A 21,402-nucleotide genomic window follows, 5' to 3' on the forward strand; every position below is an offset into this window, starting at 1 on the left:
TGTCAAATAATTTTTTGCAGATTAATAAGCCAAGCTCAATTATGTTTCTTTTGATAAAGAACGTCTTTAGATGTAGGCAAAGTATAATAATTTTGGTAATGAAACTTGGTGGAGATGTTAGGCAGGGATTCTGAAGAAGCTTTATAATTCCCAACATTTTGGGAACGAGTGTTGAGAAAACCCGTTATTAATCTGATTGAACGAACTTATATGAATGTGTAATTAATAATATCCAAGAATGATAGATGTTATCGATAATTATTATTACGAATGTAAAGAGAAACGTCAAAGTAAAAACTAAATAAAATTGACGCCAGCTATTAAAGGAGTTTGTAGACATAATTCTAATCAAATTTTTGTTAGATATTATTAATACATATTAGAGAAAGTAGCGTGTATCCATAGAGTCCTGTTATTGTAATAATGTAATATTGAATTTCGCATGCATATTCCTGCCACAATTTTTTGCAACCTCAGATACATTGTTTACGGATTGCCTCCGTTTGCCTTTTCTTCACATCGTTGATAATAATTAAAACACAAAACCAACAACACTAACATATGCCACGAATTCAATTTCTATGAAAAAAAACCTCACTAGCCCGCGTAACAACCGTTTGTCACACTACAATTTTAATCAGAATTAACTGCCCTAGTAGTCCCGATTAATATCGGCATTTGTCTATGCTATTATTAAGTACCATAATTTTAGCCAAAAATTTTGAAAGACGGCAAACAAACATAAGCAGTTCAATCTGTAAATTAAGTAATCTATTTATTTCATTTACTTTCCAGCTGATCGATAAAAATTACCCAAAGTATAATTTATGTGTAAAATAAATTTAAGGGCTTAAATAAATGCCACTATCATCAAATTCAGTGCTATAAATTGAATACACCCTGTGCCTAGCAGCGGCCTTGTCATATGTTCGTTTTTTGTAATTTGCTGCCCACATTTAGTTATCATTTTGCTATGTGATTTTTTATTTTTAAAGCGTTTGGTTGATAACTGGTTAAACATCGCTACGCACGTGTCACATCAGTAATAAATAAATTTATAAAGTTTTGCTATGGGCGCTAATAAAATGGGTAGTCAAAGTGGCAAAGGCGTAAAAAGGAAACGTAAATTTCAAGGGCCTGTTGGACAAGATGATCCCGAATTCGATTTGAAGAAAAAACACTTGGAGACTACACATATTCGAGCATTGGAAAAACGTCTAATAATTGTTTTGGAGGGTGCACAATTGGAGACGGTGAAGGTATATAGTAATTGTCTTGAGAGTAAAGCAACGAACTAAATTAAAACCAACCATTTTTCTTTGCAGGTGGGTAGGGTCTTCGAACTGCTTAACTGTGATGATCACCAAAACATTTTACGGAAAAACAATCGTGACCCTGGTAAATGCCGCCCAGACATAACTCATCAATGCTTGTTAATGCTATTCGACTCACCTTTGAACCGCGCCGGTTTGTTACAGGTGTATGTGCGCACTGAAAATAATGTTCTAATAGAAATCAATCCACAAACGCGTATACCACGCACGTTTAAACGTTTTGCCGGCTTAATGGTACAGCTGCTGCACAAATTCTCTGTTCGCGCTAATGACACCTCCGCAATGTTGATGAAGGTTATAAAGAACCCTATAACTGATCACCTGCCAGTGGGCTGTAAAAAGTACGCCATGTCTTTTTCCGGCAAACTCATTGCCAACTGTCGGGATTTGGTGCCAAAAGTGCAAAAGAATGGAGAAAACACAGACGAGCTTGCCGAGGAACCCCTAGTACTGATTGTGGGTGCTTTTGCGCATGGTGTTTTAAATCCTGACTACTCAGAGGGCATATTTTCTATAAGCAATTATCCACTATCAGCTGCCATTGCGTGTAGCAAGCTGTGCAGTGCTTTTGAGGAAGTTTGGGGAGTTGTGTAGTATTGTATTATTCTAATAAATACAGCTTACTTAGTAATTAAGTAAAATAAAAGAAAATTGAATCTACAAAATATTAGCAGTTTTTGTGGCTTTATTCGTTCATTAATGTTAGGCTTTTCAATATGTATAAATTTCACAAGCATATTACAACGGGTTCCCACGTTGTTATGAGCGTATCTCATTTCCTATTGTAACGGTTTTCACAGACATTTACTTCAAAACGGCGATTTTCAATTGGTAGGCGAGTCCTCTTTAATTTCATTAAATATTGCATTAGTATACTGTAATAAGTTTGTATTTTAGTTAGTGGATGGGTATGGTTTTTCGACTATATAAAACGTTTTCCCGTGTGCCTCACACAAAACAGAGTTTCTCTTGCGTTCGCATTAAAAAAAATGTATATAAAAAACAGATGAAATTTAAAACTCGAAGTGAATTGCCGCGTTCCCAGATGGGCAGGCAGCCGACAGTGCCTTTAAGCCTTGCTACCGGTCGACTTCTTTTCATCAATGGCCTTCTTTTCAGCTTCACGCTTAGCTGCCGCCTCAGCACGCTGTTGACGCACAAGCGCCAAACGTGCCAAATCTGCTTTGGCTTCAGTCGTTTTTCCGGCAGCATGTAATTTTTCATACCGCGCACGCGCCTTTTGCTTTTCAATTTGTTCCCGTTCCCGACGTGTTAGCTCTGGTTTAGTCGGTGCCGCTTCTTCCATTTTTAGGCTCGCTAACTTTTGTGTGGCCTTCTTTGTTGCCCGATTAGGATTTTCGATCTCAATGAGGGAAGCAACGCCTTTACGTGCATCGCGATCGTCCTCTTCGGATGATTCTTCATCCGAATCCTCATCACTGCTGGTCCCACCACCGCCACTTGCCTTCTTGACGCGTGGCTTTGGTTTAGAGCGTGCAGATTTGCTCGTACCTGCAGCCTCGTCATCCCCCTCACCCTCTGTGGACGTCTCCTCTTCGCTGGACTCATCTCGAGCACTTGCCAATTCTTCAGGTGAAGTGAAGTGGCGGCTTCTACCCTTGTGGTTTACATACTTTCCGCGTGGCATTTTACAGCTATGGCTTGGTTAGTCGGTGGCTTTTTAAGTGTGAATATGTCTACTGTAGTAGCAGCAATTTCTCAGTTGGTCGAATATCGCTGCTTTATCAGTTTGATGATTTTTTGGAACAAATTGAGACGTAATTAATCAAGCCCACAATGTGTTTAAGATTCTTCACGTCTTTCTTCCCGATTTAAGCGAATTGTTTTACAGTCTCTTGTTGCCTTCTTGACAGTTCATTATAGTCGATTTTCAGTTCATTAAAATTGGCAGAACTGAACAGGAGAAGGGCTGCCGTACTTGTAGATGTAATGTTTTTAGATGTTTGATGGATTTCAAATACAAATTCAGTTACGTTAGGTTTACACATCATAATGCTCTGGACAATTGAAAATGCGTATTAGCTGTCAAAAAAGAGAAAAATTATTTGTGCAACGTAGACATTCAAAGAGTTATAAAGACAACTCACTTTTATGCAACCGCCGTTCGTGTCGTTTGGTACGAATTACTTGATCTACCTTCGATGTATTCAAATTTGCATTGGAGTGAAGCGTAGAACATTTTAATAACACTTATTAAATAGCTAAATTAGAAAAAAAATTTGATTGATTTGATTGTCAAATTTACTGCCTTCGAAAAAAATGGACAGTAACAAAATTAATAAGAATGTAATACTATGTATTAGTAAAAATAAAGGAATGTTTTGGTATTAAATTAAAAATTACGAACATCTAAAATATAAATGTAAAGTATTTCAACTTAAAAATTCAATTAACTTGTGCGATCATGTTATCCGTACTCCTCATAACTACATAATTTTTTTAAATCAAGCTTAAAAATATAAAAAATACTCATATTTTTATTATAATTCAAATAGATTTAAAATCTGAACAAATATAATACTGATACTTCAGTTTGCTCAAGATTGTTGAGATCAAAGTGGTTCTATGCCTTAGTACAAAAATAATTAGTTTATTATTAACTTAACTTTTCGATTGCCTTTGTGCAAGTTTCTCATTGCTAGTTGAAATATATTTTCCATTAGAACTAAGTTGAAATCTCCAACTTTGCCTGCTTAAAATCAGTTTAAATAGTTAACCACGGTTAAACTAGAACTGGAAAAGCGGTTTTTAATTGTATTTTTTTTTCTGTAAAATATCTAAATTATGCTATTTTTTTCTATAGAAGACTTATTTTATTTCAAATGAGATTTTTTACTGAGGTCTACCTATTAGGGCCAGTTTTTCAGAACATGCTTAACTACGGTTTCCATATAAACTAAATTAACGCTCAATTTTGTAAGCTTACACTCAATTAGAAATTTTCACCACAGTTAAACTAGTACTGAAAAATCGTCCCTTAATTGCGGATTTCAATGCCAACCCAGATAACAGCGCCTTGTAAGTATTCTCAATTATTGTCACCCTGTAGCCTGAATTTTGTGTTCGTTGTGATGAAATAAATTCGTTGTCATGAAGTGCATTGCGTGTTCGCCAAAAAATCGAACGTTATGCTGTTCTTATTACAAGGGGGTTGAATCTTGAGCTTTTGATAATAAATAATTCATAACAAATGTGCATTTAATAAAATTTCTGGTTGTATTGCCGTCCTTGCGAATTGATTTAATTTCCTAAAATCGTACTATGCCAGCCATTTTGTTTCGTTTTCGTTTTTAGTACACATACGTAGGTTAATGTCATTCATGATTTGCTATTTATCTCTTTCTCGCTTTTGTGTAGCACGTTGATATTTGTACTTCGATAAGTGAGATCGTTATATGTCGGAAGTTGTTCGAAAATTGTATATTTGACGGTTTGCAAACGCGCGTCTCGATCATAACGCGTACGTGCTGAAAATTGCAAAAATATATGGTAAAAATTGTGAAAATAAATTGGAATTTATGAAAAAAGCATAATTAAACGCTTGCTTCAGCGTTGGCTTGTGGAATTTGGTGAGTGCGGGTAATTTTTCGGCTAAAAATTGTGTTTGAAAAAGTGCGACTCCGCTGGACAATCTACAGAATCACAAAATCAGACCGCAATGTGAAGAAGCAGAAACTTTGCGAAGACGAAAGAGTACCGAAAAGAATCAGAAAAAAGTGAAGAAAATTTCACTCGGTTTGCGTTGTATTGTTGCTGTCAATGGCGGTAGTCCGGCGATTGCTACCATTGCCACTGGCGTTGTGATGAGCCCTGCATGCGGTTTGATGTGTGTGTGTTTCGGAGCAGTGCGACGTACATTTTTGGTGTTAATTCTTCGTGAAACTATAGTTTTTGTTGTTGGTCGAAAGAGTAAAAGTGGGTGCGGGCTGTAAGGACGCTAAATGCAAAGAGGCAGTGGCAAACGTAGCAACAGTCGCGAATATCGTCAATACGTATTGCAGTTCTCCGTGATTATGTGTTGATCTTGTATATGATATATTTGTTTTTATTTCCGTGTTCCTCTATGTAGCAAAGTGCACAGCATCGTTAATTTGCCATCAACAATGTGTTAAAAATTCATAACAATTGCTAAGTTCGTAGATGAAAAATCGAATTTAAAAGAATATATGAAGATAAAAATATTAACTCAACATCGGAGTAGCCGATAAATTATAGTAAAAGCATAACAAATTATATATAGGTGAACAGCACTCATCCCGCAGCAATTTGGATCGGAATTGTGAAAACAGGTAATATAACTAATGGTGGAGTGCTGAATTATATTTGTATACATTTATCTTACGTTTTAGCGGCAATTTCTTCTTCGCGCGCCAATTCTAATACAAATAACGTATACGAAACATACAAAGACCTGTATATCTTATGATTAAGCGTCATTTAAATAAATTTGGTTTGGTAATCGCACAAACATCTGATGCAATTTTATTATATTCATAGCAACATTTAGAAAGTCAATTATGTGATACTCTTCGTTTTCAATGTTCGCTGACAGAATTTTGTTGAATATATGGTTTTATAAATTGAAGGCGGTCCGGTTAGTGCGCTCGTTATTTCGGCTCCAGACGATAGCACCAAAGCGTCTCATGCTTTCGATTTCGACTTTCTTGGTCCGATAATCAACTATTTATCCTTTTTTCTATGTATGCACACCGCCAATCCTCGTTAATTTCTGTGGAGAAAAAGTGATGGCTAATGTCATGATGGTTTTAGGGGACATTCGCTAGTTCGTTTACTCGTTAGCTTATTCAGAACCCTGTGCGCTTTTGTTGTAAATTTTTCACTTTTCATCCATCACGTCCGTCGTTCATTTTGCTTTTGTGTAAAGTGTGTGTGTGGAAAGACACGAAGCGAAGTAGGTTTTTGCAAATAAGTTTTTGTGTTAATTTAAATAAATTTACATAGAAATTTGTTTCAAATAACAGTGCGAGAAATATCGCTTTGTATTTTAATTGTAAAAATGATATGGATTTGATGAGTTTTGTTAGGTAACTTTGCAAACAAAAGTGCATGAAAGCGAGTCAGATCTGGGCATGAATTGAATGAAAAATTTCACTTCCTCTCGTCGGTGTGCGACGGTGAGTTCGAACTTGAACGATATGTGGTGGTGGTGTTACCTTGATTTTTGTGAGTGACGGTGTTGGTGTTTTTCTTGTTGCTGGTACTGTTCGGTGAGACGAAACGAGTTTTCGATAATAAAAGAAACGAGTAGCTTAGGAGAATAGCGAGTGCGACAAATAGGCGAGAAGAATGAACATACGATGAGCCACCCATACGATTGAAACAACAAAGTAGTGTCAGTGGGCAGCCAGCACAGCAACAACAAAATTGACGAATGGGAATTCCGAACTCGGCCGAAGAGTTGTCTACTGTACAAACGCGAATCGTTGCGGCCATTTGTGAGTTGTGTCGGTGCCACTATTGCTACTGTTTGTCATCGCCTGTAGGAAATAATGTTGCCATTCGGAGTAAAATGTTGGCAAAAATTCATAAAAATATTCATAAATTTCCATTTGTATTACACTTTCTAAAGCATTATATGAGTACATTAAAGGGCTCCGACGACTCCATGCGTTCCCCCCTCACTTGTTTTGAGAGAAATATTACGAATTTTCCAATGAAATTCGCAGAAGATGTTGATTTCGTGCTTATTTTGCTAAAACTAGCACCAACACTATTCAATTAATAATAGTTTTTAAGTTATTTGTTGTTAAAATTTGTCTTTTACCTTTACCAAATTTTGATACAATAAGTGCACTTATCACATTTATTTTAATAAATATTCAAACTACATTAACATACACACGTTTTTAACTCTTTTTATTAATATATACCATAAATTAACAATTTAAATTGCATTTATAACTTGCAAACACTTGACGCGCCAGCTAAATTAACAATAACTGAAAAGCATGGCTGAATGGAGTGCTGCCAGAAGCAAAAAATAAAAAAAAATAGAAGGCGATTGAAAACGGAGCAACATAGGAACATAATTTCCACACACTCTTTTTTGTTAGAATAATGAGGGAATGGGGGTTTACAACCTCTAAGGTGTATATATTGAGTTCATAAATATATATAAATACAATATCGATATGATTTTCGAAATACAGTTCAGCTTCACGTAAAACTCCTATGTGCAGCGGAGACGGTGTTGCACTATTAAGGGTTATTTTTTTGAACGCAGAAGAAAGTTTTACGCAAAAATTCTGTGGACACCATAGACGGTCTAGTATCTAGTATAAAAATCGCGCGATTTTTATTTCAAATTTTCGCCTGCGGCGCTATTTTTTTTTTAATAAAATATATATGTATATATATATATAATATATGCATAATATACTGAAAATCAAGCATTAATATATATATGTATATAAATATATATATATAAATATATACATATATCCATAAATATACCTATATATATATATATATATATATGAATAGACGTATATAATATACAAATAATTTGTAAAATTTTGTATTTTTATTCATTTATTATCTTCTAAAATTGTTTATTTATATGATGTCTGGCAGTATTTCGGCTTGTTGTAATAACCAAAATAGGAGGATTCTTGGTGAAATTTACAAATTTTGAAATCAAATAACTTAAAAACTATAAGCCGCCAAAAAGTGAGGTTTTCACTTTTAGAAAGTAGAATACCCCCTCTACCCCCCCCCTTATACCCCTTTTTTTAAAACAAAAACTAATGGCATTGCTCTTGTTGTGTTTGTTCTACTACTACTACCTGTTCTATCTGCCTTGGTTAAAAGCTAAATTTGTTGATGTGTTCTTATAAAAAGGCGGAGCAAAACAAAAACCAGAAGTGAAATTTTGCATTAACACGTTTGCATTTTCGCCGCTACGAATTTGTGCTTTTTTTTTTAATAAATAAAAAAATTTATAAAACCAGAAAATGATTTACTTAAACAACAGTGACTTTTTTCTCGGTATAGGCTCCTTAAAGCTACTGGAATTTATGACTCAAGCTTTCTTCTTGGTTTGCGTATCCAGGCTGGATGTTCACAAATGCACGCAAACGTCAGGTCATATTATTAATGACATTACATTTGTGCTAGAGACCATTTAAAATACAGAGAGAGCATACAGAACTGCATTTACTAATAAATATTCTCCATAGTTTTTCTGCTTTCATTTGATATAGATCAGCTGGTGTTTGTATGTAACCTGAAGATGGGTGGGGTATTAATCTGTAAATAAGTCCTATAAGCCACTTACCTGCTCGGCTAAATTTGCATGTGAAAACAACTGGTACTCGTATAACTCACTATTTTACAAACACATGTAATTTAAGGCAGCTCTATTTCATCGTTGCCAAGATATGTTCATTCAAATCAGTTGATTCATCTATTCGCCACTTGCTAACGCTTGGTGAAAAGAAGGGGCCTACTATTTAAAGTCAATTATCATCTTTCACTCATAATAAAAATATAAAACGTATTTTGAAGCTTAATTTTAATGGTTATTAGCAAACTAACAATCTTTTGTTTTAAAATTCTCAAGTTCACAATTTTCAACCATACCTTACTGTATTCCCACGAAAGTCTGTTCTATGTTATCGAAATAACCCGAATTTATATCTGGCAACGACTGTCATTCCAGCAGCATTCGCCGTATATGCGTGGGGAATGCGGCTACAACCACAACAACAACAGCTATTGCCAATTCGGTTGGCACGTTACGAATAAATAACTCAAAAACTTTTTCCCTGAATAGAGGTGGGCTAGTTTTAATAAAATAAACTATAAACCAACATTTCCTGTAAGTCTACTTGGAAAATTCCTAATATTTGTTATAAAAAAGCGAGTGGCCATCCCATCCTAAAAGTACCATTCATAGTAACAGTCTAATAGCTTCAATGAATACGTATTAGAGTAATTTGCATTGATGTTTAATTTTGTTGAAAGCAACTGTGAATGTGTTTCTAATTTGTTCAATTAATCTGGCAGCTCCGTAAGTTGGCCGCATTCGAATGAACGACTACGGCTGTCACCCTAAATGCTCCGTTCGAATACCCGTACATGCATATATTCAAATGTATGTATGGTTACGTGCGCTAGTGCGCGCTGTCTATCGGCTTTTCTAAGCTGGTTAATGGCGTGCGACATGCTATATAATACAGCAAGTGTTAGAAGGAGATAATAAGTATTTTTATTAATGTAAATAATGCTTTCCCCCTCATATTGGTATTGGAAGGGCTATGCGGCGACAAAGTATCTGGAAGATGCATTTTGGAAAAAGTCAATTTCGAAGATACACAATTTGCTTTCGTTAAAAAAAAGGTTTTTATGTATGTATGTACATACATAGTATTTTTTTTGCATTTTGAGGTATTTGTGTCAACGAGTGGGATAATGAAGATGTTTATTTTATGTACGACCTCTGCATTTGTTTGCTTATTGTTAATTGAAATTATTTTCTGCACAAAATCAAAGGTAACCAAAGAGATTTCAGTAGATTGCGCCAAAAGTAATAGTTGAATATACAGAAGAAAGTGTTAATTTGCGCGCTGCTTTACACCATTTTCGCTATCTGCCAATGAATGTCGAAAAATTTGCGGAATAAAAGCAGATTTGTAATATGCGCCGCTAACAACAACTTTGTAATAACAATTAAATATTAAATATCTACATACATATTTAAACGGATAGTAGTGGATATCTTGAAAATTGTCAACGTCGCGCTCTGCGTCTGCTACTACCACAAAGAGTAGTGTGTGACGTTTTTATTTGGTTTATTTTTTGGTTTTTAATTTAATTATTTTGTATTTTCACCAGTTTCTTAAGTGTTAACAGTGTGTAAAGTTCGTGCGAACATGTACATATACATATATGCATTTGTGAATTTATTCGTACGTTTATGAGCCCTTGGCTACGACTGTTGCTGTCTGACAGCCGGACGGCCTGATTGGTTGGCTGGCCACTGCTTATTGGCTATTTTCGTTGTGCTTTTATTTCGCATAAATATTTTTATATTGTAATATAAAAAGTGAGCGAAGAGAAGGCATAGAAACGAGCTTTGCGATTTGACAGTCGGACAATGATGCCACAAATGTATTTTGATAATTGTTGTGTACGACTGATGCTTAAAGGCATACTATTTAGCTTACTTAGCGTTACCTGATAATTTTAAATATTTAGTTTTTCTAAAGTTTGTGACATATGGGCTGCTAAAACGAAGATTTTTGTTGTCAGGAAACGTGAAAATGTGGTAGACAGCCTTTTTTTATTAAAGTCAAACATTTCTTAGCCCTATCTTAAGTTTATTAAGAGAACCGGGTTTGGATTAGGTGGTACAGTTATGAGTACAGAACACAAAAGATCATGAGCTATAGTTTATACATTTTAAGTTACATCGTTTGTTACAGAACAATATTTTTTTATATGGTATTACTTGTATAGCTTATAGTAATTCTGTACCACAAAAATATGTATATGCTAAATTTTTCGGGCTTACGATATTATTTCTAGAAATTTGTTTTTAAATACAATATGTTGGACATTGGCATTAAGATGGATTCCTTCAGGGCCCATCAAGTACTAATAAACTTATACTAGAAGATGAAATCTCTCTTTATTTGCATTGTACCTTATTTACATTTACCTGTGTCGTATACACTCCTTGAAAATCTAGCGCGATATATTAAAAATTATTTTTTTATATGGTGACACCTTTTCCTTGATACTTTTGTGTTTGAATTGCTCAACGGCAAGCGCATAACAAAGTCGTTAACTTACTATTATTGGATTATTTGTTTTGGGCTGTCAGGCTGTCACGAACAAGTATTATAGAATTTCACATAAATTAATAAATCATATTTAGAGTACATACATATGAATTGCCATACAATATCTTTTATATAATACAAATATACTTTTCATTTCAGTTTTAATGCTCCAGAATTGACTTGGCCTGCATGACCACATGCAGCTTAATAAGAAACCTCCAATCGATTACACAAAAATTTTGTAATTGCACAAGTATATATTTAGTGAAAAACAGAACGAAAACAGTGGTGGGAAAATGTGCAGTTCGTCGAGCTGATCCCGAATACTACTTCTGTTGCTCTAAATGTGTGGTAAGTGTTAGGGAAAATCACAAAGCAAATTTCAAATATCAAAATCGTATTTAATAAATTTTCTAATAAGAAATACCCTAACCAATTGCTTTTCTAATTTCAGTTGTTCCTTTTGCCATAAGATGCGGCGGCCAATAACAACAGCAGCAACAATAATCACAAAAGTAGTAGCCAAATCAAGTAGTAGTTCACTATTTCAAGCATCGGAAGGTTCGAGAGCTACATTTAAACTACTCTACTACCATAACACTAGACTGCAAAAAAGGATTTGAGGAAGTTTTAATTGCGCTCGCGATTGCAAGAAATCGAAGCGAGAAAGGCAGTAGGTGAAAGGGGAAGTACTTTGTATACTGAAAAATTAAAATTGAAGCGAGCGGCTGATTTTTAGAGCTTATTTGAGTCTCTTACACTAATAAACACGCCACCAACTTCACCTAGTGGTTATCAATAAAAGCCGTAGCCTCGTCCCCTTAAAAAAGTGTGTCTTCGTATTCACTTCAACATAATTTTATAAAGAGATATAAAAAACACGAGAGCTTCACTGCGCAAAGAAGCGTCTAACAATCTTGAAACACATGCGCCCATATGACCTTAAAGCGTAATCTGTTCCAGTTATTTATTTTGAAATCACGCTCCAGCCATTAATAATATCCCTACGCGAGTATTATCATATAATCATTTTGCTGATTTCTAACAGTGTGCGCAGTGTAGTGTAGTAGAAAAAAGCGAAAATGTCGCAGGAACCACCACCACGCGACGAGCCGTATGTGGAGCCGGTTAACGGCATCGTACAGCCTCCGACCATACCTCCACCCGATCGACCCGGTCGCAATACAAACCAACTTCAGTATCTCATCAAAACCGTGATGAAAGCAATTTGGAAACATCATTTCTCTTGGCCATTCCAGCAGCCGGTCGATGCGAAAAAATTAAACCTGCCCGATTACCATAAGATCATAACACATCCCATGGACATGGGTACGATTAAGAAACGTCTTGAAAATAATTACTATTGGTCAGCTAAAGAAGCGATACAAGATTTTAATACAATGTTTACCAATTGTTACGTATATAATAAACCTGGTGAGGATGTGGTTGTTATGGCGCAGACGCTAGAAAAGGTCTTCCTGCAGAAAATCGAAGCTATGCCCAAGGAGGAAATCGAGTTGGAGCCAGTGACACCGAAGGGTGGCAAAAAGAAACCACGTCCACCGGGTAAACCGGCCACACCTAGCTCAGCTTTACTACATACACCTGTTGCCGGTGCGGCAGCGGCATCTGCAGCTGCATCAGCAGCTACAGGCGGGACTCCACGTGCGCCTGCACGCCCCCACTCTGCGTTGAGCAGCACAGTCTCATCGACGGGCGGCACTACGGCCCCAACTACACCCGCCATTCCGCCAATTGGCACTGTGCCACCACAAACAGTGCCCGGCAGCACAAATACAACAACTACCGCTATAGCTGGCGGTGGGGGCGCAGCTTTAGCTGGTGCCGGGGCCACAGTACTACCTACCGGTGGCATATTGCCGGCCGGGAGTGTGGCAAGCGGTTCTTTGGTTGGTGCTGGTGCCGCCCTGGCGGCGTCCGTAAATGCGGCCGGTGCAGTTAATTCATCGCTACTCGATGCCAGTGGTGGTGGCGTGAATACTGCGAGCGGAGGTGGTGCACCCAACTCAGCAGCAGCCGTAGCAGCAGCAGCCGCTGCTGCCGCAGTCTCCGCGTATCATCACAGCAGCGTAAATAGCACAGCCGATGCGGTAATACCGCCACAACAGCCGGCGAAAATGAAGAAGGGTGTGAAGCGAAAGGCCGACACAACGACGCCGACAGCGAATTCATTTGAAATGCCACCTTATGCGCAAATCGATTCCAAGAGCGCCAAAATTGCAACCAGACGCGAATCCAGTCGACAGGTAATGAATAAAAAGGTAGGCGAGCGCTGGCTGGCTGAGAGTAGTGGGTGGAAATTGAGAAGAAATGAAAGAGAGATGGACAATATTGCGTTTTATTATTTGCTAATTTTGTAAAAGAAAAAAAAAAACACAATTTGCTTATTCGCATGCCTTTAATATTTTCCATCATCTAGAGCAGAGATGTAATTAAATTTTAAATTACAATTGCAAAAAAAAAACACCTTTAATCATTTTAAGTATATTTTAAGTAAATTTAATAATTTTTCCGGAATTTCAATATGATAAAAAAGTTAATGTGATCCACCACAGTATACGAGTAAACATAAATATACTTAGAATTTTAAAGCCAGCAAATAATGACGGAAAGTAGAAAATTTTAAAGGATACACTTCAAAGCAAATAAGTCCAACATTTATTGTGTTTTTAATTTTGTTTTATTTCGTCAAAAAAAAAAAAAAAATAGATTCTGTAAATTCTGTATATATATATTATATAATAATAGAATTGATGTATAAAGAGATTTTTTTATAAACTTTTGTTGCCATTTTTATATTCATGTATCCTTGCCCATATTCTAGCCTCACCATATCACCTCGTCTCCTACCTACTCCATCTCGTTGTGTAAATTTACATTGGAAAACCCATAAATTGAACGCTCATTGCATTGCTCATCACGCTATTGCGCTACGCCTCCTTTTATTTCCGTTTTATTTAATTTAAAAATGGCTTTCAATTTTGAAACTTTTGTATAGCCGCTCAAACACTTCTGGTCTTAAAATTGTTCTTAATTTTTTTCTGTATGCTCGGCAGGATCTTACATTCCAAGGATCCGCTTATCCTATGTCACCAATGGCCGTCGCCAGCATGGCGCCCGGCGGTTTGGGCGTTGCCGGAGGGGCAAGTGGTGGCGTGCCAGGCGCTGTTAAAAATAAGGAGAAACTCTCCGACGCACTCAAATCTTGTAATGAAATTCTCAAAGAGCTGTTTTCCAAGAAGCACTCCGGATACGCTTGGCCTTTCTACAAGCCTGTCGATGCGGAGCTATTGGGGCTACACGACTACCACGACATTATCAAGAAACCAATGGATCTTGGCACAGTGAAGCGAAAAATGGACAATCGTGAATACAAGAGCGCGCCCGAGTTTGCCGCCGATGTGCGATTAATATTCACCAACTGCTATAAATACAACCCGCCAGATCACGATGTTGTTGCCATGGGACGCAAGCTGCAGGACGTCTTTGAAATGCGCTACGCCAATATACCCGACGAACCAGTGGCAAACGCGCACGCGGCCGCGGCAGCTGCTGCCCACCATGCATTTTCCACTACATCGAAACGTGGCGGTGGCGGTGGAGGTGGTGGCGGCGGCGGTGGCGATGCCAGCGACTCATCTTCGGATGAGTCTTCTGACACCGAGAACGAATCAAATTCGGATGAGGAGCGCAATGCGAAACTAAAGCTGCTGGAAGCAAAGTTGCTTGACCTGCAAGAAGAGATGCGCAAACTAATGGAAGAAGCCTCCAACAAAAAGAAAGCCAAGAAAAAGTTGAAAGAAAAGAAGAAGGGTGGCGCAGGTGTTGGTGTTGGCGCTGCATTGGCTAGTGTGGGCGGTGCTCATGGCCCAGCGGGTGGAGTTGGCGTTGTGGGTTCCGGTGTGGGCGTGAATGCAGCATTGACAGCAGGTGCGAATCTGCATGGAACCGACTTGGCCGCTGCCATGGCGATGGGTCAACTGGGGCCTGGACCGGTGGGTGCCAAGGGAGCGCCGTTAGCTGCAGGCTTGACGGGCACGACGGCGGGTGCTGCAGCTAGTGGTGGTAAAGGTAACAAAGTGAAGGGTCAGCGTGGCCCGAAAGCTGGTGCGGCCGGTGGTGGTGCACCAGGCGCTGGTGGCGCTGCAGGCGCAAACAAGCGAACGAAGGGTGGAGCAGCTACAGCAAACGCCGGCGGTGGTGGGGTGGCAGGCGGTGCAAGTGGCACGACTGCGCGCGGTACCAACAAGAAGAAGCCAAGTCAGGTGATGAACTTCGATTCGGAAGAGGAAGATACCGCCAAGCCGATGTCATATGACGAAAAGCGACAGCTATCGTTAGATATTAATAAACTGCCAGGTAAAATGATTAAAAACTCCGAAAGATTTTTGTGTAAAATTTTAATTCCGCTTATTATTTTTATTTCATCGCCTTTCGATTTAGGCGACAAGCTTGGACGTGTTGTGCATATAATACAAAATCGCGAACCTTCACTGCGTGACTCCAATCCAGACGAGATCGAAATCGATTTCGAAACTTTGAAACCGTCAACGCTGCGAGAACTGGAAAGCTATGTGGCATCCTGTCTACGCAAAAAAACTCGTAAGCCCTACTGTAAGTTTATCCCAATGGCACGCACTACTAGAGAAATTCAAATAAAAAATAAAGCGATACAATGGGAAGATGAGAAGAAATATTTACCTATATTAAAAAGTGCTAATATTAGATACTTTTTTTTTGAAAGAGCAACATAATGAACAGTGTCAAATAGTTAAATTATACAAAGAAGCTTGCAACCAGCTTTTGCCTATACCAAAAAGAAAGCCACCCAATATAATTTTTTTTAAATACGCAACAATTGTTAGTGCTTTTTTGCTGATTTTTAAGACCCTAAAATTATTTTTGTGTTATTGTTAATGAAAGAGAAATCTCAAGTTTATTTAAGGAGCACACACGCACACTTACACACATACACACTTCCTCATTCATACTTTGCCGATTTGCATTGTGTTTGTTGTGACCTCGCTTTCGGGGCAAAATGCATTCAAATTGCATTTTTTCAACTTAAGCTTTCGCCTGTTTGAGTTTGTTTGTTGTTATTGGTGTTGCTCCAACGTTTAAGTTAGTTTGAAAACTTTTATTCACTCACACTGCTCCCCTATCTCTCTCTCTCTCTCTCATACATATTTAAGCCGGCTCGGATTTTAAATTGTTTATGGATTTAATTTTAAATGAATTTTATTGGTCGCTTTTAATAATTAAAAAAATCTGAGTTTACTGTTGATTTTTCAATTTGAGTTTGCTTTTTTCTTTACTAGTCCCATTTTAAATATTACTGCCAAAATCCGAGTTTGCAGCATTTCCCAAAAATTACTGCTTAAATTAAAGTTAGAAATCTACCCTTACGTATTTTATTCTACAGATTTGATGTAATTTTACTTTTGTTTCAAAAATATTTGCACATCACCATTTAATCAAACACATATAATACATATATATAATATAATACATCTTATATTATTTACGTTCTCAACCATTAGCCCGTCTCGCCATATGTGTTGTTTGCATTTTGCTGAATTCCATTGAAGTTTTCAAGCTAAAAGGCAAATAAACCTCTATCCAACCACTTTAGGAATGCCGGAATAGCAGCACTTGATCGATATTCACATCGTCTGATAGCGTAGGCTAGTTCTCTATTTAGTTAAAAAAAATTGTGTCGTTATGTTTTGCTATTTTACACAAAATGCAAAAAATCACCCTTTTTAGCTATATACATATACATATGTATATAACAAGTTTCCAACTACCAACCAAACCAGCTTTCGGTTGTTATCTAACATTTTAGTATCTCAGGCATATTCTTTTTCTCTAACCGTTATTTACTTTTACTTAAACAAAATTTTAATTACCGGCGTTGCTGCTATTTCCATGCCTAAATTTGGTTCGGACATTTATAGTTCTTACCGAGAAAAATATCTGAATTGTATATTTTGTATAAAGATAAGAAAGTACAAATTTTCGTTCTCTAAAACTAAGCGATTCATCGAAACAGTGGTTTCTTCATCAATTACACAAGAAGCAATAATTTTATACACCGAATTGTACTTTAATTTCAGTATCCGAGAAAGAAATTTAGTTACTGCTTAATTTGTCTTGTGTATTATCACTCGCTCCCAACTTTATATATAACTTCAGTAATTAAAAGGACCAATTTCGTTTTGAATTAAGAAAAAAAATCTATCTTCTCGTCCCATTTTTTTACCTGCAAACTGTAAATTTGTATTCTGCTCCATTTTTTGGGTGTAGCATAGTGAATGAATAAAAACATTTCAGACCACTTTTTTGAAAAGAATTTTATATTTAATAAGAAACCATAATTTTTAACAAACAAACACATAATAGACATTTTTTTAAATTAAAATGATTAAAATCATAGATTAAGCCTGTTTTGTGTGTGTTGCAACAACGCCGCAGCCTATGTTTTTTCGTTCTTTTTTATCAAATTGTAACTAATATGAATTCCCCTACTATGAAATGTGAAATATTAAAAAAAGTAGGAGGACGCATACTGTTACATAACAAAATGGGAATGAAACAATATGAAATTCCAGTGAATAATTCAATATTTATAGTAGTGACTGTGTTAATTGGATGAACTAAACACCAACGAAAGCTTAACTAAAAAAAAAAAAAAATACCATACCATACGATTTTTTATATCTTTTCTACTACAAGTACTGAAGTAATTTTTGTACATACTAAACAACTGGCTTCACTTAGAATTGAGTACCTTAATAATCGTATTGCTTGATTTGTTGCTGTTGTGGTTGAAGTTGGTTATCTTTATTTATTTATTTTTATTTTGCTTCTTTAAGGCAGACCCAATGGGCATAATTTTTGATTTTTGCAATCTTTTCTAAAATTTAACAAACAATGAGTGGAATTTTTTTTTTTTTGTACAATTTTACTATTACTGTCGTATTGTATGAAAGTGTGCAAATTCACCGCGCCTTTTTTGAATCTGCCTTGAATTTAAATGTGTCTGGCTTGTTCCTAAATTTTTATTTTATTAATATCTCTTTATACCTTTTTACATTATATTCTCTCTATTTAAAACTTTTCTTTGATGATTTGACTAAACATTTATTTATTTGCAAAATTTTTTTAACAAACGCTTCCGCATGTTTTTAATATATTTTACCAAAGTTATTTTAGTTTCTTTCCAACAAAATTAAAACAAGTTTTATATTAAAACGGTTTAGGAAATATCTATTTCCCAAGACACTAAAGCTTTCAAAAATAATTTTTTTTTTTCGAAAAAAAAAAAAATGAAAAACAATTTTTCAAAAAAAAAAAAAAAGAAAAAAGTTTTATGGACTATATAATACTTAGCTTTAAAAAATATAATTTTTTGAGAAGGAAAAAATTTTATGGTCTAATACTTAACCCTAGAGAACTTTTCAATTACATTTTTTTGTATGAAAATTTCAATTTTTTGTAAAAAATTTCAATTTTTTTCTATTTGTTGGCATATTTTTAAGCGTATTATGTGTAATAAAAAATTAAGATATTGGCTATGCAAAAGAGATTTGAGGTACCGATATTCTCTGGTGAAAATATATTTTCTATTTATATTTAAGATTTTTACTTTTTTTTTATTAAGTTAAGTTTTATTTTTATCCAATTTTTTTGTTGCTTTTGTATGCGCTGAAAAGACGGCAGTCGACAGTCGAGCGAGGGAATGTTGGATAAATTTTGTTCGTTCGTGCATAACTAATATTTCTTTGTGTTTAAGATCTTGTGCATGCTTTTTAATTTCACTTTCTACGCAAGCTAAATTTGCGTAATACAGTATGTTTTATTGTTATGTTTTTCATAAGTAAAAGGCTTTTAGTTTTACCAAATGTTTCGGCTGCATTTTAAAAATTATTAATGCTCAGATTTATTTTTGTGCACTAAACGGGGCTGTTCAAATACACTAACTTAAAAGTACTTGGATAGTTTTATATTTTAGCAGTATTATGTAATGTTTTTTTTTTTTGTATTTTTCAACTTCAGTTTCACGACTTAAATAGAAGAAATATGAAAGTAATATAACTATATTAGAGTCAGCGAACTAACAACAATGGAAGAATTGTATTAAAATTCCGTAGCTATAAAAAATATTGCATGCTTCCAAACTAATTATAAAATTTCATTTTCTTTTCTCAACTCTCGCGCGTTGATAGATAAAAAGCCGTCTGGCAAATCTAAAGATGAACAAATGGCGGAGAAAAAACAGGAATTGGAGAAACGATTACAGGATGTCACCGGTCAATTGGGTACCAGCAAGAAAACAGCCAAAAAAGGTAAATAAAAACGGGATTTTTTTAATTGAACCAAAAAGTTTAAATAAGAAAAAAATTTCAATGAAAAAAAAATGTATTGTTCAAATCTAAATAAGTTAATTTTTTGGTTACTGAAAAATTTATCGAGCGACAAATTTAAAATTATAATTTGTCTGAAAGGCAAAAAATTATTAAGAAAAAAATATTAGAGTGAGTGAAAAAAATTAAATAATAGATTGTTTTTCTTGAGCGAAAAAATTGAATCATGGTGTGTGTTTCCTTCGCTACAGCAATAGAATTCAGTTAGTTCAACAAAACTTTCAAACATAGTAATTTGGCTTTTTTCGAAAATGTCTTTCAAAACTCACAAAAAAACTACCTCCACTTACAAAACCTACTCAACACGTAAGGGAGCGATCTTTAAATCTGTTAAACCGTCAACAACACTCTTGTTAATAATACATTTTTTACGAAAGCGCTCAAATAAAATGAAAGTAACTGTACAAAATTGAAAATTTCAATGAAATCGATATACTATTTTTTCCCCACAAACTTCATCTTCGCTTTCTTTAATTTCTGTTCTTTCTTCCATCTCCTACAGACGAATCATCATCGAATAAAGTGGAAGCGGTACCGCCCACGAATCGCCTCTCATCCAGTTCCAGTTCCAGCGATTCATCATCGTCCAGTTCAAGCGATAGCAGTTCCAGCGATTCGAGTGATAGCGAAGCAGGTTAGGACGCGTTTCATTGAATTTTATAAATTTTTTATTATAGATTAATTAGAAGAAAAAAAAAGAATCTAGAGGGAAAACGGCAAAATCGATACACATATTCTACTTGCTTGTTTTTGTAATTTTTTTTTAATTTTTTTAATTTTATTTTTTTATTTACTAATTTTTTTTTTAATTAATTTTTAACAATAATGCGCTGATAAATTGCTTAAAGTTGCAACATATTAATAATTTGCAAATTCAATTTATTAATTTGCAGATCTTATACTGATTTTACATTTTACATACAATTTTCTATGTGAGTTTACAACTAAATTATCTATCTCGAATAACAGACACACTTTCATGTGAGATTCAAATTTCCTACAATTGATTGTTGCATACTTTTAAGCAGCGCATATAAGTTGGAAACTAATTCTAAAGTGTGAGTTAGGAGACTTCAATGTGCTGCGTATGGTGGCCAAATATTTTATACTCCCACTCAAATATGGTCACATCTGTGCGAATCACATCTAACGAACCTTTTACAGGGAGGGAGCACTTATAGTTAAACTTTTTTCGTGAACTATCAAAGTTTAAATATAACGGCTAATTTATCCTTTGTTATGTTATGGCTTCACAGCAGTGTCCGAATAAAGGTTCGCAAATATGTTTTAAGCGTTCACTGCTGTGGTCTCGTAATGTTTGGCCATCATATGGCTTAGTTTGCTGTATTAAATTTCCTTTGGGAACACCTTTTTTGGAGTTTCGAATTTCTACAATTGATTAATAAAAAGTGAAAGTACGTCAAGCATTTATAGGGAATACATTGAAAATCTGAGATTTATAATAAGCAGTTTTTCTCTAATTAAATTTGCTAAATGGTGAGCATAATTCAAAGAAGTCCCATTTTTTCTTACCAAACGTATAAATGCAAACGCCAGATCAGAAGGTCATTCTGATTGTGACGCGACAATTTCGATTGTTCCTTTACATCAAACTGGTGTAAAGTTAGATGTTTTCTGCACCTGCGCTATTTTTATATTAATTAAAAGTTTCTGAAATAATAATTTCTAAGCTATACATAATTTTTACAATAAAACACCGTAAATGTCGCCGTATATCTCCCATGTCAATTTCTTACTTCCATTTTTTTTTTTTTTTAACAAAAAATCGTTTAT

At 35.5% G+C, this 21,402-nt stretch overlaps 3 protein-coding genes across 12 annotated transcripts in view; 2 read left to right on the forward strand and 1 right to left on the reverse strand.

Moving 5' to 3' along the window:
- The first annotated feature begins 924 nt into the window (after positions 1-924).
- Positions 925-2,001, forward strand: LOC129238515 (ribosomal RNA small subunit methyltransferase NEP1). The gene is made up of 2 exons (XM_054873564.1): positions 925-1,259; positions 1,326-2,001. The coding sequence occupies exons 1-2, from the start codon at positions 1,071-1,073 to the stop codon at positions 1,926-1,928; spliced, it is 792 nt and encodes a 263-aa protein (XP_054729539.1). The 5' UTR covers positions 925-1,070; the 3' UTR covers positions 1,929-2,001.
- On the reverse strand, positions 2,002-3,233 carry LOC129238516 (28 kDa heat- and acid-stable phosphoprotein). The gene has a single exon (XM_054873565.1). The coding sequence runs from the start codon at positions 2,980-2,982 to the stop codon at positions 2,404-2,406; it is 579 nt and encodes a 192-aa protein (XP_054729540.1). The 5' UTR covers positions 2,983-3,233; the 3' UTR covers positions 2,002-2,403.
- Positions 3,234-4,400: 1,167 nt separating this feature from the next.
- The window catches only part of LOC129237704 (homeotic protein female sterile-like), a 33,409-nt gene continuing 16,407 nt past the window's right edge, over positions 4,401-21,402 (forward strand). The window contains exons 1-9 of one of the 10 annotated variants that reach the window (XM_054872594.1): positions 4,408-4,505; positions 4,713-4,924; positions 5,425-5,644; positions 11,321-11,512; positions 11,616-13,443; positions 14,239-15,541; positions 15,626-15,796; positions 19,411-19,530; positions 20,111-20,242. In XM_054872594.1, coding sequence (XP_054728569.1) covers positions 12,244-13,443; positions 14,239-15,541; positions 15,626-15,796; positions 19,411-19,530; positions 20,111-20,242 — 2,926 coding nt within the window. In that variant the 5' untranslated portion in view covers positions 4,408-4,505; positions 4,713-4,924; positions 5,425-5,644; positions 11,321-11,512; positions 11,616-12,243. Of the gene's footprint in view, positions 4,935-5,424; positions 5,645-6,362; positions 6,491-11,320; positions 11,513-11,615; positions 13,444-14,238; positions 15,542-15,625; positions 15,797-19,410; positions 19,531-20,110; positions 20,243-21,402 lie in introns of those variants that run through there. The other 9 variants (XM_054872597.1, XM_054872592.1, XM_054872599.1 and 6 more) reach the window with 9 other exon arrangements.

This window comes from Anastrepha obliqua, chromosome 2 (genome assembly GCF_027943255.1).
Source record: "Anastrepha obliqua isolate idAnaObli1 chromosome 2, idAnaObli1_1.0, whole genome shotgun sequence".
NCBI lineage: Eukaryota > Metazoa > Arthropoda > Insecta > Diptera > Tephritidae > Anastrepha > Anastrepha obliqua.